Here is a 15,371-nt window from a genome sequence, read left to right as displayed (position 1 = left end):
ACCATTATCACCATGACCTTGACCTTTGACTTAGTAAAATGAAATCCCAGTTCAAGTGAAGGTTTATACCAAAGAATTCCCTCGAGGGTTCCGGAGTCATCACATTCACAGTGACCTGATGGAAAGACTTCAAATCAACACAAAGTTCTGTGTCCTTCACCTTTGACCAAGATATAGTTCATGTTTGAGTCTCAGTGAAGATTTGGACCACATCTGAAGATATTCCCTCAAGGCGTTCTTGAGATATTGCGTTCAAGGGAATGGGACGACGGACAACCTGAAAACTAAATGAGTTTTGTCTCTGTCACAACAAAACATAAAAATTTGTCCTGAGCTTTATTTTGAAAAGATGACGACAGCCAGTTCAACCCAGGAAGGTTGAGATTTTATAATGAAGCTGAATGTACAGACGCAGCTGTGACATCATGATAGATCCATGTTATTCAGGGGGACTCAATGACAGTGACGTCAGGTGGCGGGGCAGAGTTGGGGGGGGGGGGGGGGGGGGTCACATTACATCCACAAAAAAATCACTGGGGTTTCCCATGGCAAGGTGGAGGGACTGTCTGGCACCTGAGACTGAGGAAACGATTTGTCTCTGATCTGAAGACGGTGACAAAGCCGGGGGGAAGTCCTTTGAGTATTTGTTGCTATGGAGACCAGAAATGGAGGACGGGGGTGTCCGGGCCCTGTCATCATCAGTAGACTCCATTACGAGGTGTTTGGTAAGCTGTGATTGGCTGACTCCTCCCTCCTTCAGACCATCGCTGCAGTTTGATTCACAGCTTCCTGTTTGGTCACATGGACAGGAAGTATATTTCATAGATCTGTGATGGATTTATTAACGAATGATCAGAACAGGAAATACTGTGTCACCTTTACTGTGACGACTTCCTCCCCCACAGGTTGGCAGCTGATGGGGGGGCTGAGGACAGCTGTAGAGGTGAGGGATGGTGGTTGGGGGCCACTGGGGTCCAGAACCCGGAGGGTCACACACTGATCCTCCTCCTGGACTGGAGACATGATCCAGTAGAGACGTCACACCCAAACCTGAAAGACAGGGGGCACCAGAGCGCAGGTTAGACCATAACCATAGACCAGCAACCAGGGACCAGCTACCACAGACCTGAACCTGAGACCTTATCCACAGATTCAACATCGTCACATTAACTTAAATTTACATTTGACACAAACATCTGGAAATAATTAACGATCAGAGCGAAAGTTTTGAGATAATTTTTGGACATTTTTCTTGTGGTCAGGAGACTAACTGCAGCTTCAGAGACTTCTTGCTTCGATGTTTGAGGGATCAGACATGTGAATCCTCACCACAGCAGACGTCTCCGAACACATAGTAGCACTGCTCAGAGAACGTGACCTTGTTGATGGTGTGTCGGATGTATCCGGCCCTCAGCAGGTTTCCTGCATACTTCCTGGCTTCGCGACGGTCTGTCAAACCTTCTACGTTGTGGTGGAGCCAGTCGACCACTTCCGACCCTGAACACACCGAAGACAAACAGAAGGTAGATGATCTTCATGGTTCAGTGTGGAGCCTCATTATGATCCTGACATCAGCTCTTACCAATAAACGCATTGGGGATCGTGATCTTCAACCACATCCTGTCCCGAACTTCCAGGCCTGACTCTGGATTGGTCATCGCCTTGACAACATCTGTGATGTCACTGTGGATGGTGAAGTGGTGTTCTTCATGGACGCCTGAGGAAACAGCAGCAGATGACTGTTGAGGTCATAGATGGACAGGAGGACAGGTGCTGCATTGGCTGATAGGAGTCTGACCGTAGTGTGGGAGGAGCTTCCCCGTCATGGCAGCAGTGTGAGAAACCCAGGCGGCGGGGTCAATGGGTCGGACAGGTTCACCTTCAGTTAAAGAACGACGGAGATTAATGTCACTTTAATAAAATCACACAGTTGCTATGATGACATGTTACATTATTAACATGATAAAGTAATGATCATGATCTCGTCTTCTGTTCACTCACTTCTCGGCAATGGGAAGCGGCTTCGAGGGTTCGGATCCCAACATTTTGCCACAGTCAACGTCACTGCACTGAAGACAGACAGGTAAGAGACAGACAGGTGAGAGACAAACAGGAGAGAGACAGACAGGTGAGAGACAAACAGGAGAGAGACAGACAGTAGTAGTATTGGTATTAGTTGTATCAGTTGTATCAGTAGTAGTTTTATTTAAGGACATAGTAGTGAACAGTGAACCTGTATCTTTGATACCTGATTTAATACCTGTACTACAGGAGTACTACAGGAGTACTACAGGAGTACTACAGGAGTACACTGAAACCATCACTGACACGAATATATGTCCGGTTCACAGAAAGACCCTGAACGCTGCCTTTAGAGCCAGAGAACCTGTTCATCAGCAAAGTGTGTTTACACCAAGAAAATAACTCTGCAACTAACCCTGAAGACAGCAGAGACACACAGAGCCTGAGGCAGGGATTCACACTACCAACCTCCACCACAGGCCTGTGACATCATCTCTCTGCTGAAACAACTGAACAACACCACTGCACAGAAATCACCCCCCCAACAATCTAAAGGTCAAGTGATGAAAGACATTTTCAACACCTCCTTGAGTCAGGCTGTCGTCCTCAGATGAAACGTCCACCACCACCTGTGATAAAGAAGTCATCTCCATCCAGCTTCATCAACTACCTCCTGTCCCACTGACTCCCACCACCGTCAAGAGCTTTGAGAGGCTGGTCACATCAAGTCTAATCTCTTCTGCCCTCTCCCACCTGGACCAGAAAGACTCATCTGTGAGGATCATTCAATGCAGTTGCTTCAGCAGCTGAGGATCGGCTCCATCACTCTTAGCACTTGGGCCCCACAGGGTGTGTGCTCAGTCCCCTGCTGTTCACCCTGCCGACCCACAGCTGTGGTGGGCCGAAGACCGAAGACCTCAGATCTGAACCAGAGAACTGAACTAGAGACCTGAACCAGTGACATCAGCAGGAACAACAAATTCAGTTACAGGAGTGAAGTGAACCAGCTGCCACGTGGTGCAAGGACAACCACCTAACCCTTACCCCCGCCTCCAAGGACTGTACCACCATTTTTACTTTAAACGCTGCTCATCATGCAACTGCTGCTATCTTAACTAATTACTACATCCTGTGGATGTACATTACTTTCCATGAAGTATTTTTGTGTTGGGTACTTACATTTTCTGTCTACTTATATTTACACCGTGGACCAGAGAGAAACAACATTTCAATCCCGTCTGTGTTCTGTTCGTGTCAGAACTGACAATAAAGTTGACTCTGACTAATCTTAGAAGTAGAATGTTTCTGACCCTGGTTTGTGGACGACGTCTCTCAGGACTCGAACAGCATCGTCATTACACAAGTTTTCAAAGTTGATGTCATTCACCTGAAACAAACAATAGTACTGCGGTATGACAATACTACAGTGTTACAGTACTATAATGGCTGTTTTCAAACATGAACTCCTCAGGTCTCTGGATCTTGAACTCAAATTTCAGAGTGAGACTCAGTTTGTCTGTCTCCTCCTTCACTCCTGTATAAAGTCTAAGTCCAGGACGTGAAGTGAGGACACAGCAGAGCGTCCTCCACTGATCCTCTGAGGGAGTGGGGGGGTGATGAGCTTCTAACATGTGACACAAACATGAAGAAACACAAACAAATGTCTCTGGAGACAAAGTGCTGACACACGTAGAAGACAGACGAAGACGTGAAGACAGTTTGTGGTGATGAGAGCTCACGACGGTGTCAGGTGATGTAAACATGATCACATGATCACTTCCTGTCTGTCTGCTCCACCTCTCACCTGAAGAACGAGGAGGATCTGATGCTGAACGAGTCTGAGCAGAAAACCTGCTGCTGAGTTGTTCAGCTGTGAAACATGAACTCTAGAGACGAGTCTCTGGAGACACGAGTCTCTGGAGACACGAGTCTCTGGAGACGAGTCTCTGGAGACGAGTCTCTAGAGACACGAGTCTCTGGAGACGAGACTCTGGATTCTACCTGGAGCTCATGTCTGAAAACAGCTTATGAGATAACTGCAGTAGTTTTACAGTATTACAGTACTACAGCGGACTGTAGAGGTAATATTACAGCATTAATGTAATTGTATTACTTCAGTCAGAGTAGTACCTTTAGTAGTAGTATTGTAGTAGTATTATATAGTAGTAGTAGTACCTGCAGCAACATGTCTCCAGGCTCGATGCGTCCGTCTGCTGCTACAGCTCCTCCCTTCATGATGGAGCCAATATAAATTCCTCCGTCTCCTCTGTCGTTACTTTGACCCACGATACTGACGCCAAGGAAGTTATACCTCTCTGAGAGACAGACAGGTGGAGACAGAGAGACAGACAGGTAGAGAGAGACAGACAGGTGGAGACAGAGAGACAGACAGGTAGAGAGAGACAGACAGGTGGAGACAGAGAGACAGACAAGTGGAGACCGAGAGACAGACAGGTGGAGAGAAAGAGACAGGTGGAGACAGACAGGTGGAGACAGAGAGACAGACAGGTGGAGACAGAGAGACAAGTGGAGAGAGACAGACAGACAAGTGGAGACCGAGAGACAGACAGGTGGAGAGAAAGAGACAGGTGGAGACAGAAAGGTGGAGACAGACAGGTGGAGACAAAGAGACAGGTGGAGACAGACAGGTGGAGAGAAAGAGACAGGTGGAGACAGACAGGTGGAGAGAAAGAGACAGGTGGAGACAGACAGGTGGAGACAGAGAGATGGTTAAATCTCACCTGGTGAGAAACAGACTGCAGCTCATTACTCACCCATGTTCAGAGACACAGTGGTGATGTTCAGGGACATGGTTGAGTCAGTGAGACTGCTGAAAGAGACAGACTGAGAGACATAGAGGTGGAGAGAGAGACAGAGACAGACAGACAGACAGACAGACAGGAAGAGAAAGGAGTTTCAGTTAAAAGCAAGTGTGTGTGTCTGTGTCTGCGTGTGTGTCTTTGAGTGTGCGTGTCTCTGCGTGTGTGTATTTACCTTCTCCATCTGCTGAGGTTTGCGTCTCCGGTGGCGGCGGCGTTGTCGCCTGATGAATTGTGGCGAGGAGCTGCTCTGTTCTGCTGATTGGCTGAACCTGGTGTGACAGCTGTGTTGTTACTGAGCAACAATGAATCTACATGTTTATATATTTAAAAACCAAAATAAAACATAAACTATAATTATTGCTTAATACAAAAAATAAACAGAAATACAGAAAACCAGTTTCTCCAAATCAAGGAAATTAATCAATAAATATCGGAAAATGTAATTTGTACTATACTATAACTAAACAGACAAAGTAAATGTATGAAACATGGATTACATTAATTAGATGATTAAATATTTGTAAGAACATTTAAAATAAACAAAGGAGTTGAAAACAGTAAAACTGAAAATTCAGTTTCTTTGACAATAAAAATCTGAAATTCGAATAAAAAACCAATACAAACTCTTTTTCTATACAATTACTAACATCTACAGTATAAAACATAAGAAAAAGTACAAAATAAAACACTGCTGATTAATGTAAATATAAAACCTGAGTAATGTAACAAAACAAACCTTTCAAAATACAATCCTCTCAATATTTGTCAGAAAGATATAAAGTGAATCCAGCAGCTCAGGGATTTTATCTGCGCTCACGTCACTGGGGACGCTTTTATCTGCGGGACAAAACAAACTGAAGCACCGGTCACATGACCTACAGCCGCCAATCGAAGGCAGAGGAGGAGAGCCGCGAGTGAACAGGATTAATGGAGCAGAAGAAGACGACCTGAGGCAGGTTACAACCAACCCACCAATCACAGGCAGAGCTACTGATGTCACTGACGACTGAGGACTTTTAAAGGAGCAGTTCAACATTTTATAAAACAATGTTATCGTAGCTTAGGATACACCACAGAGAAACTGTTAGCTTAGCATAAAGACTAGGTCTTACCTTCCTCTTGAATCGTCCTCTGATGAACTCGTCATCTCTAACTCGCTGCTCTGTTGAGTTGATGAGCTGTCACATACACCTGTTAGCTCCGCCCCCTTCAGATCAGCTGGTCTGCTACCTGCAGAGACAGTAGCCAATCAAATTGTTGTCATGATGATTGTTTCCAAAAGGTCAAAGTGAAACAGAGCAACCAACATTGAATTCTATAAAAACTCCAAAGTGTCACATGTGAGAAATGACTTTAATTTAAATAATAATAAATAAAATGTTTTAAGAAGTCGGAGGCCGTGACATCATGGTGTCGTACCTCTGTGGCCGGCATCTCTCTCCCTTGTCTCTGGCGGTGAAGCGACACGTTTGACCTCTGACCCCTGACACTCGTTGCTGGCAGCTGTGGCGCTGAGAGAGAAAACACTTGTGTTGTGACGTTATTCACTTTCAGCAGCAGGTGGCGCCACAGCTGCAGAATGTACAGACACTGAGTCATCCTAACAGCTGAGACTCACCTGAGAGACAGAGGTCTGGATCCACCAATCCTCTCTGAGGGGGGTGGGGCCAGGCTGGTGGGCGTGGTCACAGACTGGAAATGTGATTGACAGGTGTTGCAGGACACCACCTGAGGAGAGAGGTTAAAGTTAAAGTGTGTGTGTGTGTGTGTGTGTGTATATATGTACAAATGTGTGTGTGTGTGTATATATGTACGAATGTGTGTGTGTGTGTGTGTGTGTGTGTGTGTGTGTATTTCACCCAGCAGACAACTCTTCCATTCTCACATGGCAGTCTGGCATCATCATCACTTATCTCCTCTTTCACCATCCTGTTAACACATTATCTTCATCATCATCATCATCATCATCATCATCACCATCCTGTTAACACATAATCTTCATCATCATCATCCTGTTATCATCATCATCATCATCATCCTGTTAACGCATTATCTTCATCTTCATCATCATCATCATCACCATCCTGTTAACACATTATCTTCATCATCATCATCATCATCATCATCACCATCCTGTTAACACATAATCTTCATCATCATCATCCTGTTATCATCATCATCATCATCATCCTGTTAACACATTATCTTCATCTTCATCATCATCATTATCATCATCCTGTTAACACATAATCTTCATCATCATCATCATCATCCTGTTAACACATTATCTTCATCATCATCATCCTGTTATCTTCATCATCATCATCATTCTGTTAACACATTATCTTCATCATCTTCATTATCATCCTGTTAACACATTATCTTCATCATCATCATCCTGTTATCTTCATCATCATCATCCTGTTATCTTCATCATCATCATCATCACCATCAATAATCACTGATCAATGGTGGCGGGTTTTCTCAATGATCACTAGAATCGATCCTCTGGGTCCTCTGACTCACCGGAAGTCCTCGTGCACGGACTGGAAGAAAAACCTCACGTGCGATTTGTTGAGCACGTGTTTGAAGTCCGCCAGGGTGACGCGCTGCGCGGGCACGTTGATCCGGGTCAGGTAGGGGGTGTCCTGGTCCTCCAGGTGATATAGGACCCGGGTCCCCTCCGCCACATTGTCCCCCATCAGACAAGACCATAGGCTGGACAAGACCGCAGAGTGGGTGAGACAGCTGCTGAGGGTGAGACAGAGTAGCGCCTGTCTCTCTCTCTCTGTCTGTCTCCCTCCCTCTCTCTCTCTGTCTGTCTGTCTCTCTCTCTCTCTCCCTCTCTTTGTCTCTCCCTCTCTCTCTGTCTGTCTGTCTCCCTCTGTCTCTCTCTCACTCTGTCTGCTGGATCCAGATGTTGATGCTGTCTCCGGATGTTCGATCCTCAAAACCCACAAAACAAGAGCACTTCCGTCGGAGCGATGAAAGTAAAAGCACTAACGATTTTTATAATAATGATAAATTCTTATAAAGAACTATCTGATCACGAGTAGAAAAAAAATCAAAATAAAATAAGAACATTTAACATTTACTTCAGTTTAGTCCGGAAACTGGGGACGTCATGTTTAACATGTTAAACATGTTTAACATATTTAACATGTTAAACATGTTTAACATATGACAGATCAGAACAGAAAATAAAAACGGATAAATATTCAACTTTGATTATAAAATAAAACATTTAGACATGAGTTAAAAATATTAAAAAGACACTTGATCGAGCCTTTACTTTTATTCTGTGACGGTTTGGTAATCAATAACATTTTATCACTTTAATCTGAAAGGTTTTTTTAAAAAGCTTTTAGCTGCAGAATGACACTTTTAAATAAAGTTGAAAAAAAGTAATAAAAAACATCTTATTGTATCAAGTGTTTTTTATTTTATTTAAAATCAAACGATCAATCAGGAGACGTTTCTGCTTCAGTGTAAAAAGTAAAGTATTGATTAGTGATTTGAAATGTTTTGTTTCCTCTCACAGTGAATCTGAAGGTGCTGGTGATTGGACGGCTGCAGTGAACGCAGCGTTAAGGCCGCTCAGGTGATGCCACACAATGACTCCTCCCCTGAATCAATTCAAGTGTTAACGGTCACTGAAGCATCAAAGTGAAGCTGTGATTGGAAGTTTGTCTGTGAAATGCACCCTCGGAGTCGTGAGGTCATCTTCACTTCAACCAATTTCTTTGTCCAATCACATGAGGTCACAGCAAGTCCACACCATGACCTCTGACCCCTCAAAGTCCCTGACATTCAAACTATGGAGTGTACTTCCTGTAGTGATGTCAGTGTCTGTAGCACTCCGCTGTTGTCATAACAACATCTCTCATCATTCACCTGACCAGTCACAGCCAGAATTCTATCACATGACTATCGTCATGCCGACACATTGACGTCCCTCAGAGCGATGGCGGCCGTTGTCCCAGCAGGAGCAGCAGAGGCGGTTGCCGTGGCACCGGGCTGCGGCGGTGGTGAGGAGGGGGATATGACAGAGAGAGGCAAGCCGTTTTGATTGGTTGGGGCGGAGCTAGTCTGGAAGAGTATCTGCTGCAATGTCCGTCGAAGGTTTGGATGAAGGCGGCGCTGAGTCTGGTAGAAAATCTCCACAGCAACGCACTTCAACACCCCAGCAACCAGGTCCTCGTACAGCGGCACCGTGTACATCCTGGACGTCTGTTCAACATGATTGACAGCTGTCAGAGCTACTCATACGAGCTGTGGTCAATGAACGCAGAATAATACTCTTCATCAGCAGCAATACTGCAGTAATACTACAGCATGGTATTACTGCAGTATTAGTGTATGAGAAGCATCAGTGTTGAACATTGTTCTCACGTGTTTGTTCAGAAAGGCTCGGACTTGTGGGACGTCGGGATGGAACGTGTTCCTCACGACCATCTGAAGCCAACGAATCTGAACCTCAGCGTTCAAACCATCAAACAGAGACGAGTAACAACCAGACAGACTCAGCATCACATCTGAGGAGACAAAGACACAGAGTCAGAGAGACAGACTCAGAGAGACAGACTCAGAGAGACAGACTCAGAGAGACAGACTCAGCATCACATCTGAGGAGACAAAGACACAGAGTCAGAGAGACAGACTCAGAGAGACAGACTCAGCATCACATCTGAGGAGGCAAAGACACAGAGTCAGAGAGACAGACTCAGAGAGACAGACTCAGAGAGACAGACTCAGCATCACATCTGAGGAGACAAAGACAGAGACAAAGACACAGACTCAGAGAGACAGACTCAGAGAGACAGACTCAGCATCACATCTGAGGAGACAAAGAGACAGACTCAGAGAGACAGACTCAGAGAGACAGACTCAGAGAGACAGACTCAGAGAGACAGACTCAGCATCACATCTGAGGAGACAAAGACACAGAGACAAAGAGACAGAGTCAGAGAGACAGACTCAGCATCACATCTGAGGAGACAAAGACACAGAGACAAAGACACAGACTCAGAGAGACAGACTCAGCATCACATCTGAGGAGACAAAGACACAGAGACAAAGACTCAGAGAGACAGACTCAGCATCACATCTGAGGAGACAAAGAGACAGACTCAGAGAGACAGACTCAGAGAGACAGACTCAGAGAGACAGACTCAGAGAGACAGACTCAGAGAGACAGACTCAGCATCACATCTGAGGAGACAAAGAGACAGACTCAGAGAGACAGACTCAGAGAGACAGACTCAGCATCACATCTGAGGAGACAAAGAGACAGACTCAGAGAGACAGACTCAGAGAGACAGACTCAGAGAGACAGACTCAGCATCACATCTGAGGAGACAAAGAGACAGACTCAGAGAGACAGACTCAGAGAGACAGACTCAGAGAGACAGACTCAGAGAGACAGACTCAGCATCACATCTGAGGAGACAAAGAGACAGACTCAGAGAGACAGACTCAGAGAGACAGACTCAGAGAGACAGACTCAGAGAGACAGACTCAGCATCACATCTGAGGAGACAAAGACACAGAGTCAGAGAGACAAAGAGACAGAGAGACAGTGATGTGTTTACATGAGAAACAGACCTGCCTCATCAGCTCTAGATCAATAAACAAACGTGATGTGACGTGATGATGTCACAGCAGGAAGTGGTGGTATGCAGTGTTACCGTGTGGCAGCGGCGAGTGGTCCAACATGCGGTCGAGGAACAGGACTATCTGAAATGTGCTCCAGGCTGAGAGGTCAAAGGATGTCAGCGCGCTCAGGTCGGGGGCGGCGCTGCTCGTCCACAGGTCACACAGATCCTGGACGGGCCGGATCAGAGCGCCCCCTGCTGACAGGTCAGGTTCATATGGAGGAGGTCCACAGCTGCTCAGCCAACGCTCAAACTCCAGACCTGATGACAAGGGGGGGGGTTAGTGTTTCATTTCTTAGGTTTTACCGGAAAAAATGAGTCCCGCCCCCTTCTCACCCTCTCTCTGGGCGACGGCGGCGTCCTGCAGCTCAGGGAAATAACGCAGGAAGTAGTTGATGAGGTCGTCAGCGACAACGCTTTTAAACTGGAACTGAGAGATGAAGTCCTGAGAACACACAGCACACGGTGACCTCTGACCTCAGTGGGACTGTGTGTGTGTGTGTGTGTGTGTGTGTGTGTGTGTGTGTGTGTGTGTGTGTGTGTGTGTGTGTGTGTGTGTGTGTGTGTGTGTGCGTGCTGACCCTGAGGAAACAGTCGAAGCGTCGGACGTCTCCACTGAGCTGCGACAGATACGACACGAAGCAGAAACCTTTCTCGTAGGTGAACAGATTCATCAGAGAGCTCGGGTTCACACCTGGAGGAGGGAGGAGTGATGTCACTGCATCTGTGTCACACCTGTGTGTGTCTGCATCTGTGTGTGTGTGTCTGTGTGTTTGTGTGTGTGTCTGTGTGTGTGTATGTCTCTGTGTTTCTCTGTGTGTTTCTGTGTGTGTGTGTCTGTGTCTGTGTTTCTGTGTGTTTGTGTGTGTGTGTCTCTGTGTGTTTCTGTGTGTGTGTGTCTCTGTGTGTTTCTGTGTGTGTGTGTCTCTGTGTGTTTCTGTGTGTGTGTGTGTGTCTGTATCTGTGTGTGTGTGTGTGTCTCTGTGTGTTTCTGTGTGTGTGTGTCTGTGTCTGTGTTTCTGTGTGTTTGTGTGTGTGTGTCTCTGTGTGTTTCTGTGTGTGTGTGTCTCTGTGTGTTTCTGTGTGTGTGTGTCTCTGTGTGTTTCTGTGTGTGTGTGTGTGTCTGTATCTGTGTGTGTGTGTGTGTCTCTGTGTGTTTCTGTGTGTGTGTGTCTGTGTCTGTGTTTCTGTGTGTTTGTGTGTGTGTGTGTCTCTGTGTGTTTCTGTGTGTGTGTGTCTCTGTGTGTTTCTGTGTGTGTGTGTCTCTGTGTGTGTTTCTGTGTGTGTCTGTGTGTGTGTGTGTGTCTGTGTGTGTCTGTGTGTGTGTGTGTTACCTGGCTCAAACTTGATCTGCAGTTTGCTCGCAGGATTGTTGTCTCCAAGGAGACGCAGCTGTCTGTGGAGGGCGTCCAATCGCACAACAGTTTCCAGACAGGTGAACGCCTCACCTGCAGTTGTCATAGCAACAGTTACACACTGTGGCCCAAAGTATGTGGACATCATGACTGACACATTCAGAGTGGCATCAGTAGAAGTATTCTTGAAGTTTTTTCAGCAGTATTTCCCACAGCACTGTTAGTAATAATCCTACCATACGCTTCGGTCGTGATCCTCCTCTGGGCGTATGTGGCCAACCCTTCGCTCAGCCACATCTCCTCCCAGGTGGCGTTGGTGACGGCGTTTCCGAACCAGCCGTGTGCGATCTCATGGATGACGTCAATCAGAAGGAACTCGCTGCTCTCCAGGATGGAGGCGATGATGAAGGTGAGGCAGGGATTCTCCATGGCGACGATGGGGAAGGAGGGGGGAAGGAATACGATGTCACACCTGGGGGATGGTGGGAAAGGTTAGGGTTTATCCCTTTAAAGGTTCAGTGTGTAAGATGTTCTCATCAGTGTGTTTCAGCTAAATTGTACAAATTGTAGTTTCTTTACCTACAATTACCACTTTATATTTGAATACTTTATATTTGAATACTTTATATTTGAATACTTTATATTTGAATACTTTATATTTGAATACTTTATATATTTACATCAGGACGGGTTCCTCTCAGGGCGCCATGTTTTTAACAGTCGTCCAGACGAGACAAACTAAACACCTTTGAGTTTTTATAAACATTCTACACACTGAGCCTTTAAGGTGAAAACTGGTGGCGCTCAGACTCACCTGCCCCACAGGTAGGGACCAAAAAGCTCCTCGGCCACACCCAGCCAACGCTCCACACTCCCCCCTAGCTTCTTTACCGCACAGGACAAGAGACATGGTTCTGCCCACACTCGACTCCTACAGAAGTGGACAAAGGTCAAAGGTCAGGAGTCATCCTAATGCAGCCCTGAGGTCGTCAGTGTCAGAATCAGTTGACCATTGATCATGATTTATTCTTATTATTCTGAACTAACCTCGGACCGACGTCCACGTGCTGCATGTCGCCAGCCACCAACGCCACCAGGTAGGACGGAACAGGAGACTCCATAGAGAACTGGAAGACCCGGTCCTGTTTGGAGTACGAACTCCGGGACGCACTCATCAGCACAGTGACGCCGTCTGGAACCTGGAGACAAAGAGGACGACGAAGACAAGACATCACGTCAAACGTTTAAGATTCATGAGTCCAGCAGGTCAGGGGTCAAAGTTCAGGACTCACCCTGATGGTAGCCGTGTACGTGCTCTTAACGGCAGGCGTGTCGAAGCAGGGGAAGAAGGAGCGGTTACACACCGAGTGACCCTGAGTGAAGACGAGAGGACGAGACTGACCACAGGTCAGCTCCGAGTCCAACCACCAGATCTAACACAGAGAGACAGAGAGAGAGAGACAGACAGAGAGAGACACAGAGAGGGAGAGACACCCAGAGAGAGAGAGAGACACAGAGAGAGAGAGAGACACATAGACAGACAGAGAGACACAGAGAGAGAGAGAGACACATAGACAGACAGAGAGACACAGAGAGGGAGAGAGAGAGAGACACAGACAGAGAGAGACACCCAGAGAGAGAGAGAGAGAGAGACACAGAGAGAGAGAGAGACACCCAGAGAGAGAGAGAGAGAGAGACACAGAGAGAGAGAGAGACACATAGACAGACAGAGAGACACACACAGAGAGACATGGAGAACCACCAGAGAGAGAGACACACAGAGGGAGACACAGAGGGAGACAGACAGAGAGACACACACACAGGTTCAGGTCCATTATCGTCAGAACGTGTTTGGCTCATTGATAAATGACTAAATCAGCTGCGTTCACATTGGAGACGTGTGTGTTGTGGAATGTTGACAGAGATTGGACGGAGACTGGCCAGAACGTGGACAGTGTGGACAGATTGTGGAAAGACATTGGACGGAGACTGGCCAGAACGTGGACAGAGCTGAGGTCCACAGTGTGTGTGTCATGGTCTCTTACCGCCGGTCCGTCTGTGGTGCTGTAGCGGACTGTGATCTGGATTATTCGTCCTTGTCTCACAGTGGCTGGCGGGAGGCTGATGTTGAGTGAAGATCCGTAGTCTGTGAAGGGATCGACTCGGTATGTGAGGGACATGGGCTCCTCCTGTCCGCCCCCCGGGGCCTTACAGTCGATAGAGTGGATCAACAGAGAGCAATGGGAGTCCAGCACCAGGGTGTGGACCCCCGGCTGGACTGGGATCAGGTCCAGAACCAGCCAGCCGCTCATCTCCTTCACAGCAAAGTTCAGCCGCAGGTCAAGGTGGAAGTGTCGCAGCTGAAAGCACCTGAAGTTAGACGCTGAGGCCACGTCCACCAGGGGGCATCGAGGAGATTCTGGGCCCAGGCCTACCGGGGGCCGAGCGGAGTCTCCAACGCGCCGGGCCCCAGAAACCGGCAGCGATTTACGGCAGCAGCACAGTGAGGTGGGCGTCTGGTGGAGCTCTGCCATTGTGAACCCAGGACCTGAACCCGAATTACACCTGGACCAAGTTCATCAAAGACCCCAAGGACAACTTTGAAGTTTCAAACCCGAGTCTGAACTAACCTACTAACTAACTAACCAACCGACCAACGGTTAACCAGACAACATTGGAACTGACCCAACGTGTTTTATGATCCAGACCTGACTCTGGTTTAAAGTCCCTGTTGAACTCACAACTAGTGTTCACACAGTCACTCATGTTAACTAACCAGGTTAAAACTCATCTAAGACTGAATAATCATATAATAATAATAAACTCAGATTATTAATAACCTGATTCTGATTTAAACCGGTCAGCTTCAGTCCAACTAACCCAGTCTAACTCCACATGGTACCAACTAGTCAAACTGAGTTAGCTGTAGCTTATTAGCAGCTTTGACTTTAAACCACTTCACTCCGTTTAACTAACCTGGTTAGCGCACCTGCTAATTAGCTAGGTGTCATTAGCATTAGCAGCAGAGTGGAGGTTTGATGGTTTAAAAACAGCGGCTCGTCCTTAGAATCTAGCCCGGCTCCCCGCTCCCTGCTCCGGTCACTGGGTCCATATCCTCCCGGTGGGTTCGCTGCTCGCCCGAGGAGTGTGTGTCCGTGTGTGTGTCCGTGTGTGTGTCCGTGTCCGTGTGTGGGAGAGAGAGAGAGAGAGAGAGAGGGAGAGAGACAGACAGAAGAGTGTGAGACACGGACACACCGGAGGAGACAAACAGGAAGTAAGAGCAGGAAAAGTTTCTGAGCAGAGGGGGCGCTGTGGAGCAGCGAGAACGTCTCAGGGCCAAAGGTCGGGGGGGGGGGGGGGGGGGGGGGGGGGGGACTATCCAAACTAACTGTCGAACTTAAACCTAAACTTAAACTTATATTTAAACCTAAACTTATTTTTAAACTTAAACTTAAATTTAAACTTAAACCCAAACTTAAACTTAAATTTAAACTTAAACCTAAACCTAAAGTTATATT

The 15,371-nt window shown here is 46.8% G+C and overlaps 2 protein-coding genes and 1 long non-coding RNA gene across 5 annotated transcripts; 1 reads left to right on the top strand and 2 right to left on the bottom strand.

Annotated features, from left to right (window-relative positions):
• Positions 1-319: 319 nt before the first annotated feature.
• On the bottom strand, positions 320-7,877 carry LOC109645438 (segment polarity protein dishevelled homolog DVL-3-like). Its single transcript, XM_069534192.1, has 15 exons — positions 7,371-7,877; positions 6,704-6,773; positions 6,463-6,572; positions 6,264-6,355; positions 5,957-6,074; positions 5,017-5,113; positions 4,797-4,866; positions 4,198-4,337; positions 3,333-3,409; positions 2,002-2,069; positions 1,799-1,879; positions 1,583-1,717; positions 1,330-1,497; positions 877-1,050; positions 320-789 (listed from the first exon to the last, which is right to left on the bottom strand). The coding sequence occupies exons 1-15, from the start codon at positions 7,544-7,546 to the stop codon at positions 509-511; spliced, it is 1,857 nt and encodes a 618-aa protein (XP_069390293.1). The 5' UTR covers positions 7,547-7,877; the 3' UTR covers positions 320-508.
• LOC138412004 (uncharacterized) lies at positions 1,951-3,319 on the top strand. The gene is made up of 2 exons (XR_011244514.1): positions 1,951-2,083; positions 2,352-3,319. It is a non-coding gene; the product is annotated as an uncharacterized lncRNA (long non-coding RNA).
• Positions 7,878-8,266: 389 nt separating the features above from the next.
• On the bottom strand, positions 8,267-15,144 carry rnpepl1 (arginyl aminopeptidase like 1). Of its 3 annotated transcripts, none has more exons than XM_069534189.1 (12): positions 14,830-15,142; positions 13,899-14,418; positions 13,146-13,286; positions 12,901-13,052; positions 12,668-12,784; positions 12,090-12,325; positions 11,833-11,946; positions 11,080-11,192; positions 10,835-10,943; positions 10,532-10,759; positions 9,237-9,379; positions 8,267-9,074 (listed from the first exon to the last, which is right to left on the bottom strand). In XM_069534189.1, exons 2-12 carry the CDS (start codon positions 14,385-14,387, stop codon positions 8,778-8,780), a joined length of 2,139 nt encoding a protein of 712 aa, XP_069390290.1. In that variant the 5' UTR covers positions 14,388-14,418; positions 14,830-15,142; the 3' UTR covers positions 8,267-8,777. The 3 variants fall into 3 exon arrangements, with proteins under 3 accessions (XP_069390290.1, XP_069390291.1, XP_069390292.1); XM_069534190.1 differs by having other exon boundaries at positions 13,899-14,401; XM_069534191.1 differs by lacking the exons at positions 8,267-9,074; positions 9,237-9,379 and adding an exon at positions 10,323-10,373 and having other exon boundaries at positions 13,899-15,144.
• Positions 15,145-15,371: the final 227 nt, after the last annotated feature.

Source organism: Paralichthys olivaceus, chromosome 11, assembly GCF_024713975.1.
Source record: "Paralichthys olivaceus isolate ysfri-2021 chromosome 11, ASM2471397v2, whole genome shotgun sequence".
Classification (NCBI taxonomy): Eukaryota; Metazoa; Chordata; class Actinopteri; order Pleuronectiformes; family Paralichthyidae; genus Paralichthys; species Paralichthys olivaceus.
This window is presented reverse-complemented; position numbering and strand designations above follow the sequence as displayed.

Coding starts and splice junctions, on each gene's coding strand:
- LOC109645438 (XM_069534192.1), bottom strand. CDS start 7,546: ATGGGGGACAATGTGGCGGAGGGGACCCGGGTCCTATATCACCTGGAG. Junction 2,070..3,332: donor GACGTCGTCCACAAACCAGG/GTCAGAAACATT, acceptor GTCTGTCTTCAG/TGCAGTGACGTTGACTGTGG. Junction 1,051..1,329: donor GTTCGGAGACGTCTGCTGTG/GTGAGGATTCAC, acceptor CCTGTCTTTCAG/GTTTGGGTGTGACGTCTCTA.
- rnpepl1 (XM_069534189.1), bottom strand. CDS start 14,387: ATGGCAGAGCTCCACCAGACGCCCACCTCACTGTGCTGCTGCCGTAAA. Junction 11,193..11,832: donor GCAGATCAAGTTTGAGCCAG/GTAACACACACA, acceptor TCCCTCCTCCAG/GTGTGAACCCGAGCTCTCTG. Junction 10,760..10,834: donor CGCCGTCGCCCAGAGAGAGG/GTGAGAAGGGGG, acceptor CCTTGTCATCAG/GTCTGGAGTTTGAGCGTTGG.